Here is a 12,988-nt window from a genome sequence, read left to right as displayed (position 1 = left end):
CATGCCACATGGCTTTACCTTCCAAGTTCTGGGTTTAGGCTCCGCCCATTCTCTCTGACCAATCAAAATTATAGTTTCATTTAAGGGACATTTGTTGCAACAAGGCAATAACATGTGTGGTGATTGGCTGCTAACATTTAAAGTGGCCAAGATGTAAAACCTTATTTGTCCCATTTTACCTGACTTCACTCTAAGTATTTCTATTTTATGCTTCCTTCTATACGTCACCACATATCAGAGAGGAAATTCTTACTTTTGTGATGACCCAGCTGTTTGCTGTGCTGTGCAATATTATTCAACTGTCTGTTTGTTTTGTTCACAGGTGTGTCATCAGCTGGGTGTTCCCAGGTTATCAAGTTCATACTGCAGCTAACCGTTTTCTCTCTCACTCTCTGCTCATCACTACAGGCATCTGGTTTGGTTTAAGTTATGTTGCCTTAGTTTCTTTTTCTGCACTTTACAACATGCACACACCTATTTTTCACTGATACACACCCTTATAACACTGACTGCTGACATCCACACCCAATGCTTTGTTAAATATTTAGTTTGATGTCATTAATTATCTTTTGTTAAAACCTCTTCGTTGGTTTCTAGTTAATTTTGAAATTAAGATTTTTCATACAAAACATGATCAGTTTATAAAATATAATGTTTTGTTATATATTGAAATATGATATAATGTTGCTTACATGTATAATAATGATCCAATCATATAATAATATGCATAGTGAGTACTTTTTAAAAACTTTTACTCACTGTGCAGAAGAGTTTTCATAGTTTTCATTGTATGGAATAACTGCTGTATTACTGATGTAAAACTAATCTAATAACACACTTATAAGATAAATAAATAGATAAATAGATAGATATATAGATAGATAGGGGAAATGTGTTTCCACAGTGTGTTATGTGTTGTACATGCCTCCAGGACATACATAGATGCATGAAAAAAAACACATATTCATACTGCATTCATTACATACGCAGACAAGAAGACTAATACTGGTCCTGTGATTAGTGGGAATGGACTTTAAAGCCACTACAGTTGACGGGAAAATTCTGTTAAAACACACTTACTGTATATTGGCTGCACGTATATCACTGAGTGTGTATTCACATATGTGTGTCAGAGCTGGAGAGACTCATTAGAAAACAATTAAGAGCATGTAAAGCATTATTAAATAGGATAAAAGTGTGTAATTTGAATATTTGCAGTGATGGAAGAAGTACTCAGATCTTTGCTTAGAAAAAGTAGCAATAAAACAATGTATGTGTGTATATAAGTGTTATCAGCAAAATGTACTTTATATACCAAAAAAAGTACTCAGTATGCATCAGAATGGCTCCTGTCAGTGTTATATTATTATATATTATATTTATTGATTATCCTTACTGACGCATTAACATGTGAGCAGAATATCCTCTATACAAGATTGTACCAGACCATTTCCTCACACTGCATTCAGACAGTCAGCTTTCTCTGTGAAAGCCACAACTCAGTGGAGCATCCTGCCTGATGAGATGAAGAACTGTAGTTCAATCAATACATTCAAGACTAAACTAAAAAATCAACTAAAGACAAATCAGCTGTGTGACCACTGAGTCTAGTTTACATTATTAATTTTTAATTGACATTGTGTGTGTATGTGATGTGCTGTTGTGTGTAGCTTTGTATTTTGTATGGTGTGTTCTGTGTGTTTTATTTGGGTTTTTTTTTGTTTGTTTTTGTTTGTTTTGTTTTGCTTTGTACTGTTTGTTGTTGTGCTGTTGTATGTTTTGACTGTTGGGGACTACGTATGCGAATTAGCTTCGAGCTAACTGCGGTGCAGTGCATCTTTAATGTTTAAAACTGTACACTGTCCCAATCAATAAATCAAATCAGTTTTAATGTTGTAGCTGTTTGAGGTGGAACTAACACCTTCATGTACTTCTGGCTGTTTTAATCTAAAAACATTTCATATGTTTTGAATATAAAGTACAGCTGTCAAATAAATGTAGTGTAGTGAAAAGTACACTATTACTCTACAAAAAATACTCTGCTTTGAATAATAATTTGTGTCTGAAAAGGTTTATTCACAGAAAGGTTCAACTCTCCTTTGAAGTAACTTACATTTTTCTATTTAAAAAAAATCTTTTGTGAATATTGTTTTCCATTGCACCCTACCTTTTGCCATTTTGTCGTCTTTGTATTTTTAAAATTCATTTATAACACTTTATTTATGTCCTCAGTGACATAAATAAAGCTTTATTAGCCTGTTGTTATTGCTGTAGCTATTATATGGTCCATTTTTGTGTTGTGTAAACCACAATAACCGTGACCCAATCATGCTGTTTTCAGTGTATAAAGGCCTGCAGCATGTGATCATGTGACTCCTGCAGAGTCAGTAATCGGATGAACTGCTGTCATTGGATGGACACCTACTGTCAACAAATACTCTGCTGCGTCACTTGCGTACTTTAATCTTCAGCTGCGTCAATGTAAACACGCAGAGTCAAGAGTTTACCGGACATCAGACCTGCTCTGCCTTCAAAATCAAAGGTGAAAACTGCAAATGGGATCATTTATCCGGTAAATCAATCAGTGCAGAAAAGAACCGAAACTGTAGATCATGTTGCACTTCTGGCCACAGAGTGACGTCAAAGCAGGTGTCAAGAGGTGTAATGGTTTCCTGCAGGGTTTCCTGTAGAGTTGCAGTGTATTTGTTCCTAGGATGGTGGAGGATGACTGCTGCTCTTTTATATTGACGGTTTTTGCATGTAGATCTGCACTGGAGGCACAAATAGTTGACAACCTGAATCAATAGGCTATATGTCAAAGAGCAGGGTTATTAACTGGATAAAAGTATTCAATCAATAAGCTACTACTGGTGTAGTTGTAGAACAACCTATGAAAGACTACAGTGGCACAGCTGCTTATTTCCTTGAAATATTGGCAGGAGTTTGTTGAGTGGTTAAACCTGCTGAAAAAAGCAGCCTAAAACCAGTTTGTGGTGAGAGCTGGTTCTGATGGATGCTGCAGGTTTAGCAGTCACTGATGGCCTCGAGCTGATCAGGAAGTAATGATGCTGATGGAGCAGTAAAAATCAGTCCATGTGTCCAAAATCCACCTCATGATTCATAGTCAGTAGTATATGACGTGGCCTAATTTATAAGTTTTATCCACGCTGATACTAGGTTTATTAGCAAAACAGATTAGAGTTTTATTTCGAAAGTTGGGACCAGAAGTCTCACTGTAATCTGTCTGACTTGACTCTGCAGTTGCTATGGGCGCAAACTCCATAGCAACCGAATCACTACAAGAAAAAAATTGAGATTTTACATTTTTATCTTTTTTTCTCGAGGAGCATATCAGCAGAAGATGACGCATCTCTGTCAGAAAGTGAGTCTGCAGGCACAACCTTAAAGATAAAAATGCCAGAAACAAAGGTTATTAAGCCCAAACCAGTGGAGGCGACGAGAAAAACCATCGAGAAAACCAAACCGGTGAAGGTAAGAGCGACCAACGGGGCAGAAAGTGACCTTAGAGTGCCCGCTGTGCGTAAAAGCCGCGCGGCAAGCTGCCCGAGGTTCCCGCAGCGGGGCAGGTGCACTACCGGGGCCGCCGGGGCACAAGGAGCAGCGTCCAAAACAAACTGTGAGAGAAGAGCCAGGTCCAGCTCCACCGCTCCCAGACTGACCTCAAACTGGCCCAGAACAAACCCGGACTACCGGAAAGCGTCCACCTCTGTGAATCATGCCGCTGGCAACCCGAAATGCCGGGAAATGAGCGGCTGTCCGGGTCAGAGGGAGCAGCGGGCGGTCAGAGCTGAGGCGAAGCACGCAAGCCAGAGGTGAGAGGAAATAGATCAACTCCTTATGGTTGAGAGGAAAACACTGAATACCTGAATCCAAGAAGAATCTGTGGTAACAATAATAACTTTAGTAGTACAGAACCTTACTTACAATACAGCTCAAAGTGCTTTACATCAAGTTATAAAGTCACATGAATACACTAAAATGTAGTAAACAAAACCTTCATTCAAACAGGGTAGAATTATAAAGTAATAGGAGTAAAAGTATGAATAAAAATAAACTTAATGATGCCTTTATTCAATCTTAAGATGTTTTCAGAAGGTGGGTTTATTAGTCCAGTCTGAACTCTGACGGTCCTCCATCCTCATCTTGTGGTCCTGGTCTGTTAGAAGAATTTAATAGTTTCAGTTTATGTTGAGCTCATTTGTGGTAAAGTTGTGTTTTATCAAACTGCACACAGAAAACTGAGGGACGGGTCGTATTATTCCATCATAGGAGTACTGTCTGCAATCAACTGTTATTTCCTTTAATAATCCATTGATTGTTCAGGGTATAAAATGTCAGAGAGAAATGGTGAGAAATATCGATCATTATTCCCTGAGGTCAAAGTGAACATATTCAGATGACTTGTTTCGTTAAACAGTCAGAAACACAGAGATGTTGAGTTTACTACCATGGAAAACTGGATTTTCTACAGTGATAAAAAGCAAAATGTTGACGCATGCTAATTTCTTAGCATGAAAACCAGAAGGTATCATCGCTAAAGTAATGCAAACATGTCAGTATTGGCCTTCAATGACTACTGATAACAGGGTGATATAAACAGTAGTTGCTGTGTGCCGGCTGTAAGACACTCGGCTTCTTCTCTCGTTCATCTGTACATTAAAAATATGTCTGATGCTCCTTCTGATAAACTGGCTCTTGTTGCTGTGATGAGAGAGACACCAGACTGTAAACACACAAACATCTTTTATCACTGGAAATACTTAAACCTCTGATGTACATTTGACTTCTCAAGTTTTCAAGGCTTATATCTTTAAAATAGAGCAACAGGTGAATAAGATTTCAGCAGAGTCACCTGGAAATCTTCAAGACACTAATTCAGTGCTGCAACTGTGAAACAAAGTTTAAACTTTAAAGTTTAAAAACTATCTTTGAAACAGTATAAAAGTACTGGTTAGGATCCTACTGAAACATCAAATGTGTTTAGTCAGTTTGAATTTGTGGTTTTAGATTTGAATGCATGATAATCGTAGTGAGATGTCAGAAACGTGCAGTAGGTATTTTGCATTTTCAACCTTGAAATTAATTTACCACAGTTTTTCAAGTCTGTCTTAATACAATATCCTGGTGCCAAAGTAACGTTGAAACATGTTTTTCTTGCTGTAATCATTCCTCCTGTTCATACTGACCATTAGAAGATCCCTTCATAATGACCTTACAATGGAAGTGATGGGGGACAAAATCCACAGTCCTCCTTCTGTGCAATAAAGGTATTTAAAAGTTTATCTGAAGCTAATATGAAGCTTCAGCGTCCAAATGAGTCAAACAAGTAGATATCTTTCAACGTTACAGTCTTTTTAGTGTTGCATTGCAGCAAAAGTTGTTCAAGTTCAACTTTTTTCCAAAATGACGCAGTGCTAAACTCAGTCTATACATGACATAATGCTAACATGCTATCCTTAGTCTGTAAACATACTTACATCAGCATGTAAGCTAAATGTTAGCATCATGTTTCCATGCAAACTCTATGCATGTTAAGAATGACATGATAAATGTAATGAAAAAATATAAATAAATGAACACTGTACACATATAAACAAAACAAAAAGCTAACATGCTACATGCATTCTAAATGTTAGCATGTTAACATAACTATGCTGGCAATGAAGCTAACATTAGCATGTTAACTACCCTACATTCTTTTTCTGAAGCTAATATGAAGCTTCAGCGTCCAAATGAGTCAAATCAAGTAGATATCTTTCAACATTACAGTCTTTTTAGTGCCAAAGTCCCTCTTTTTGTTACTATACTTCCACCTGCAGCTCAACAGGGAAACACTGTCCGAGGAAACACAAAGAGGGAATTTGATGCTAAAAAGACTGTAAATGTGTCAGATATCCACTTGATATGACTAACTCAGACTGCTGAAGCTGAATATAAGCTTCACATCTACTTTTAAATGACTGTGTGGACACACTGTGGATTTTGGCCTCCATCAATTACACTGAAAAGCACAATTGAAGGATCTTTTAATATCCAGTATGAACAGGAGGAATGATTACAGCGAGGAAAAACATCCAGTATCCAGGATTATTTTCATGTTTGCTTTATTAGTTCAAAGAGAGAAGAGATTCTATGCTGATGTCACATTTGCATTAAGCTCCTCAGTTTATTCAGAATATGTCTATGCAGATCAGCGTCTCAAGGTGAAAACATTTATTAGCATCCTGCTATAAAAAGGCCGGGTTTCCTAATGTATCCTGGTTCACGTTGCTGTCTGTGGCCATCTGTTGCAGTGGATTAATCCCGCCATGCTTTACCACCCACTGACATGACAGACCTGCAGGTGAACGGCTGTAAAGCTGTCAGAGTAAACGTCCAGGAGCAACAGATGATTTGTCAGTTTGAGATTTTGCTTCAGCTCAAAGCCACAGACTGTAATCTGGATTAATCTTTACACAGAAAAAGGGAACATTTCCAACTCATTTACCATGTTAAAGTGGTGTCTATCAACATATCACACCTGTGTCCATCTTGTCATTCAGTAAAACTCACACTAAAGGAGACATTTTTATTCTTTAGCAGGGCACCTTTTTAATGCTACATAACATGTAGGGACCAGCAGGGACAATAAGGCCTACAATTATTTATTAAAACCATGAATTTATCATTTATATCACAATACTTCCCAGCTGCATACAACATTAAGTCCTACTAATATAATTATATATTCATTTTTGTTCAATCTGCTGATTATTTTTTTGTTTAATCAGTTAATCATTTGGTCTATAAAACATCTAAAAGCAGTTAAAAATGTCTGTCACAGTTTCCTAAAGTCCAAGATGACTAAACCATCAGTCCAAAGGCTCTGTAAACTAAACAATAGTAGTAAAAAGTGACAACAGTGAAACACTGCATAGATCTAAGTGTGCAGAAATCTCTTCTATCAGTTTGGACTCATTGATGCTTCCAGCAGCTGAGTGGAGCTGTAGTCATCCTTCTTTATCCTCTTCTTTACTCAACATTTCAGATTCTCAAATACATCTGTACATGTTTGAGCCGAAATCTGATCTGAAATATGCGAGCGGATGACACGAACAACCTCAGCAACAAAGGCTTCACAACAGACAGTTTGCGGGCATAAATGAACAATCTGACATCAGTTCGATGGGGAAGTGGTGGTAACTTTGCTAACAGAGCGTTTAGAGCATTTTTACATACATGCACCACAAGTTTTGCAACTTTGACCATGTTTAACAAATACATCCGACATTTCAACAGTGTAAAAATGTAAGAAAATGAACAAAAAAAACATTTTATACTTCATTTGGTTTCCCAGAGTCCAAGATGACGTCTTCAAATGTTTTGTTTCAGTTTATTATCATATAAAACAGAGAAAAGCAGCAAATTCTCACATTTGGAGAAGCTAAAATCTGATAATTTGGGCTTTTTTTTTGACCAAAAGAAGATGCAGGTTGTTAATAAATAAATAAATAAGAATAAAAGTGTATTTCCCTTTAAGTAGGAGGATACAGGTTTGATGCTTCTTCCCTGGAACAATTTGTTCCTGAGCTGCAGGACGCCGCCTCTCTCACTCACTGTGTCATCCTGCGCTGGCGGCACAAAACATCAGCTGAATGTTTTATAACAGAGAAAAATAAACCAGAATGTGTTTTTCTGTTTCAGCCACAAAGCTTTCACCGTCATCCCCCCGAACCCCAAGAAGAGGAGAGAGATCCAGAGAAGTGAGTTGTTTGTTTTTGTTGTTTCCTCTCTGGTTTGTTGGTTTGCGGTTGGATTCAGATCATATTTATCTGTTTTATTGTTTTTCCATATTTTTTTTTTTGTGTGTGTGTGTCGTGTGATTGGTTGAGCAGAGGCGGAGGCGGAGCTCGCCGCTCTGGAGGAGCTGCGACTGAGCAGAGCCATGGCGTACGTCTCGATTAACCCCAGCAGTGTCGGTGAGACACACACACACACATACACACACACACACACAAGTTTTGTATGTTTACTGAAAACACATTATATTATGAAAAACATATTTGTTAAGAAGGTTTGCAGTTAAAGTTACAGCAGCCCCTTCATGTTCTCTTTGTTCATTGGACAGCAGGTGTACAGCAGCAGCCAATCAGCTCCTTTGATTGGTTAATTGGTATATTTGCTCGTTTAGTTTGTCTGCTGGTTCAGTCCAGAGAGTTTGATGGATATGTTTGGGATAAAAGGTTGTTTAGGAGGTTATGTGTGTGAATGAATATATCAGTTTGCTTTATATTTTGTGGCTTCATTGTAAATATAAGATCAGTGAGTGTTTAGTGTTTTAATATGTGTTTTAACTTGACTAGATGGTAATATATAGTCGCTTCATTTAACTGCTATTATTCATATTTGTAACATTAGTTTTGACTGTAAGTGTGTGTTGATATATTTCAGCCCTATTGATTATTTCCTAGTGTGAACATCTGGTGTAGTTGTGGAATTCATGAGTTAATATTTTCCTACAAGCAAATATAATCTGTCTGAGTTATACGTTGACACCACTTGAAGTGACTGAGTTGTGTTGATACCATGTGGACAAAGTTTTATAGGACTTTAAGTGTCGTTAATTGATTGTGAATTGTGTGTTATATTATAGTTATAGTGATATTTCTGTAATTCTCTGATCTTCTAGAAAAGTTTAAACCTGAAAACCTTCAAGTAAAGAAACCTTTAGAGTCGTCTTCTAGTGTTTTCTGACAGACTCCACAACCAGTTAAACTTATTTAGATCCCAAACACCATCACAATATTCATTTAGTTTGCAGTAAGATAACAAAATCAAACGAAATATTGTCAATAAAATCAGTAGTTTGGTTTATTGCAGATGTTTATTATTCAGATTCTTCCTTCACAATAAAGTTTCATCAAACAGATCAAACACTCGACCTGCTCTTCTATGATTTGATTGTTCATATTATTTCCAATATAAATATATATTTAAATAAGTATTTAAATCTGCACCTGTGTGTATCAGCCTGATCTGGTGCCTCCAATCATTTCATCTGTGTTTTCAGACAAATTCAGTGATCCATATAAATATACTGTAAACCACCAGTGAACATGTAAATCATTTGCATTTCCAAGAATTAGACCGATATCGTGTGTGTGTTTGTGTGTGTGCGTGTGTGTGTGTGTGTTTGTGTGTGTGCGTGTGTGTGGGTTAACAGGTGGTTGTATGAGTCTGGAGGAAGTACGGCTGAAGCAGCAGCAGGAAATGATGCAAGCCAGGAGGAGGAAACCACAACAGGTGTGACGACTTATTTAATTTTAGTTAATTTTATATTTCTACGTCATGTACTTTAACATCTATTATTACCACAATAATTTATTGTGTCAGGCATATAACTACTGCTATTATTTATTGTCATCAGACACAAGCGACGAAGCACAACGCCATCTTAGATCTATACATGATACAAGTCACATGATACAGTCACGTGACCTGAATCTCCGATGTGACATAGAAATAGCAAAGGCAAAAACATGTATACATCCATAAATACATACACACACATATAAATATATTGTGTGCATGTATATATACATACATACAACCATGATAGTGTGCAGAAAAAACAATAAATAGAAAGAGGAAGATGCCCAGTAGCGTTTCCATGACTACCATCAGGCTTGGGAAAATACTAAAGCGGCGCCTCTGTTTGTTCTATAAGAGGTTTGATTAACATGGTCATAATATGATGGGATGTTTCATGTTTTTCACTTTATCAGACTTCATGAGAGGAAGGAAAGAACCAACATATGACAGATTTGTCCTTTAGAGCCACCTGAAGGCTTCTGGTGTTTGATATGTTCATGTGAGGAAGACGTGGAGAGAAGAAGAAGACAGGAAGGAACAAACAAACGAGAACGAGCTCCACCTCGTGATAAATCTCGTGATTATATTATCTCGTTATCTCGAGAAATCGGCCTTTTGTTTTCTCGAGATAACGAGATAAATTAACTCGTGATCTTGAGCATTAAAAAAATAATTGCAAGCACGACCGAACGTCCTGGACTTCTGTTCATACAGTAAACTGACTGCGTTTCTCCTTTTAACGAGAAAAACTTCCTTGTTTTAACATAAAAGTATCTTGTTATCAAGAGGAAATATTTCATTTACAAGATGTTTTCTCATGATAGTAGATGCTTGTAATGTAACAAACACATAACATGAGCTTCAGAAATGTATCTAGAACGTCATGTTGGTTCTTTTCTCCAGTATGAGACAACACTCTGTCCACATGCTAACAAATCCATCTAGTTTGTTTATTAAGAGCCAGATTTCATTATGTGTTCACCCTAAAAGTAAAGAAGTCGATTATTTCATTCAAACGTTCAAACACATTCACGTCAGCAGCAGCATTCATGTTTTATAAGATACAGTCTCACATTTCAAACCTTTCATGTTATTACATTTATTCTCATTATAAAGAGAAAATGTATTTGTTTGAACATGAATAAGCATCTAGTTATAACGAGTTGTTCTCCTCATTATAATGAGAGAAGTTTAGCTCCTTTCTCCTTTTAGTTATGACGTAATACTTTCTGATAGGGCTGAGTATTACAGTACCAGTACCAGTACCAGTACCAATACCAGTACCCTTATAGTGATACTGACACCAATACTTATACCCATCATGTGTAAAATGCCACCACTACACAAATACATTTTGAAAGTGTCCAAATTATTTAAACATTTATTAAATAACTGTACAGTGAAGTATTTTCACCACAGACTGTTTGGTTTGTAGCTGCTGTAGTAATGAGCCAATCACATGTCGCGTTAAATTGAAGAACGCTTGCAGTGACTGGCTGCAAGTGAAAACATACAAATAGTCATTTATTTCTAGATCTGGTACAAAAAGCACTGAAGGCAGTTACCGTTTGACTGGAGATGTTTCTATCATAGTTGGTGTTGAGTTATTTCAGTCGATACCTTAAAGGTATCAAGTCCTGACACACAGTTCTACTTTCTGAGCAATTAAAAAATAAAGATGAATTAAATAGTTCATCTTGTGGTCTTTTTCAGACAATGTTAGCAAACTTAAACACATCAAAAATTAAACAACTGTTGTAAGTTTTGGATTTTTTCAAAACATTATATTTCTGGGGTTTTTTTTGAGTCATTTCATGAAAAATATAAACTCTTAAATCATCAGTAGGAGGCGCTGTTCTGCAGATGAGACGCAGCAAAGAGTCTCTGGTGGTGACGTAGTGTGAAGACAGAGTTTATGGGATATTTATCTCTAGAAACACTAATAACACCTGAAGCTACTAATCATTCAGTAGTTATTAACAAAGAAGTTTAAAATACCACAAGTATTAACTTTAAGCATCTGTATGTTTGTTTTAAATGTTTGTGACACACAGAGATGTAACTGCGTGTGTTTGTTTGTTGTTTCAGGTGAAGAAGCAGCTGGTGGAGCAGACGTCCGTCTTCACCAGCTGAGCGTCTCCTCGTCTCTCGTCTCTGTCGGCAGCTCAACGCCTCGCTGTACCTGCAACACAAAGATCACATATAGTTTAAACCGGATTACAATCACATACTTACAGGAAGTCATACTTTAACATATAGAGATTATTATATCATTTGTGTATGAACATACAGTAACACTTTAACCTTACAGTGTTATATTATACAGTTTTACAGTGTTTTAGTACTTCATGTATTTTTATATAACATGTATGTAATGTACAGATCATACAGTTTAAAGGTTCAGTTCTGCTAAAATACAAAAAGACATATTTACATATTTTCTCACTTTCCTGCAGGAATATCTCACCGTGGATTGTTTTGTTTTTTTAACAAACTGGCAACCCAAAAGCTGTTTTATGAATATTTGGGCTGATTTAAAAACCATTATAAATAAATGTATGAAGCTTTTATTTACACCTCATTAACTATTTATAATGAGTGTTTTATTAGAACATAATACACACATTGCACTTGAAAATTTTGATTTAGGGCTTGTTTTAAGACTTAAAGGGTCAGTTCAAAATTCTTTTTACCCTTATTTTTTTACTTACCCCAACCCCAACGTTTGCTTAAAGCAGCTATAATCAATATTTTACTGTAATACCAATGTACAGTCTTCACTGTCAGTGTGTAATGTGTTTGGCTCGTAGTGATGAACCTACAGAGAATAATCAGTGACTCTGCAGCTGTAAAAAGCAACTGTTCACTACCTGCTCAGCACCAAACAGACACAGTTAGCTGTAGACTAGTTGGTGAACATAGTGGAGCATTTAGCAGCTAAAGAGCCAGATATTTCCCTCAGGAGTTGGTAGAGAGTAAAAACAGAGCTAAAACAGAGTGAATATTGGACTTACATTCACCAGGTGGACAGAAACACGACTCCACATGAATGATAATGTTGCTCCGTAACTGCTGGATGTGGAAATAAGCAACTGTTTGCTAACATGTTCAACATATCAACTTAAAAGCTGATGATGTGTCAGAGTTGTGTTTGTTTCTGCTGAAAACAAGGGGCCAAAAACTATCAGTTGATGCAGGTTTAAGTTGTTCCAGGTTTTGAGATATTTGTCTCTCAGGTTTATATTTCTGCTGCTTCTCCACTATTGAGGTGAAATGATTGTCGTCTGTGCAGATGAAACCATTAAAAAATCACATTAAAGAAACTCGAGAGCAGTTTGTTTTTCCAGTAATGCCGTCCTGGTTACTTTAGATCAGTGTCCTGTTGGCTGTGGCCCTGAGGCTCATGGGTACTGTAGTATTTAGCACTGTTTAACACACTAAAGTTGGATTTGTGTGGAACAAATGTGAAACATTTATAACTGATGACCATAATTATCATACACTTTTAGTTTGTTTTCCAGGAGGTTTTAGATTGAGATGATTGTTTAAAGTACATTTTTCTAATTTACAGTGTTGAGATATTAGATCTGATGTCACAGCTGCACAATTTGTTTAT

At 36.7% G+C, this 12,988-nt stretch overlaps 1 protein-coding gene across 3 annotated transcripts; it reads left to right on the top strand.

Annotated features, from left to right (window-relative positions):
- Positions 1–2,391: 2,391 nt before the first annotated feature.
- Positions 2,392–11,859, top strand: zgc:194621 (uncharacterized protein LOC795037 homolog). Of its 3 annotated transcripts, XM_067578775.1 has the most exons (6): positions 2,392–2,542; positions 3,345–3,833; positions 7,705–7,763; positions 7,896–7,979; positions 9,224–9,303; positions 11,461–11,859. In XM_067578775.1, exons 2-6 carry the CDS (start codon positions 3,415–3,417, stop codon positions 11,503–11,505), a joined length of 687 nt encoding a protein of 228 aa, XP_067434876.1. In that variant the 5' UTR covers positions 2,392–2,542; positions 3,345–3,414; the 3' UTR covers positions 11,506–11,859. The 3 variants fall into 3 exon arrangements, with proteins under 3 accessions (XP_067434876.1, XP_067434877.1, XP_067434875.1); XM_067578776.1 differs by lacking the exons at positions 2,392–2,542; positions 11,461–11,859 and adding an exon at positions 9,786–11,065 and having other exon boundaries at positions 3,004–3,833; XM_067578774.1 differs by lacking the exon at positions 2,392–2,542 and having other exon boundaries at positions 3,007–3,833.
- Positions 11,860–12,988: the final 1,129 nt, after the last annotated feature.

Source organism: Thunnus thynnus, chromosome 21, assembly GCF_963924715.1.
Source record: "Thunnus thynnus chromosome 21, fThuThy2.1, whole genome shotgun sequence".
In the NCBI taxonomy this organism is placed as follows: domain Eukaryota; kingdom Metazoa; phylum Chordata; class Actinopteri; order Scombriformes; family Scombridae; genus Thunnus; species Thunnus thynnus.
This window is presented reverse-complemented; position numbering and strand designations above follow the sequence as displayed.

Excerpts from the sequence above, each read along its gene's own strand:
- zgc:194621 (XM_067578775.1), top strand. The coding sequence starts at position 3,415 with ATGCCAGAAACAAAGGTTATTAAGCCCAAACCAGTGGAGGCGACGAGA. Across the intron at positions 3,834-7,704 it reads GCGAAGCACGCAAGCCAGAG|CCACAAAGCTTTCACCGTCA; the intron begins GTGAGAGGAAAT and ends TTTCTGTTTCAG. Across the intron at positions 9,304-11,460 it reads GGAGGAGGAAACCACAACAG|GTGAAGAAGCAGCTGGTGGA; the intron begins GTGTGACGACTT and ends TTGTTGTTTCAG.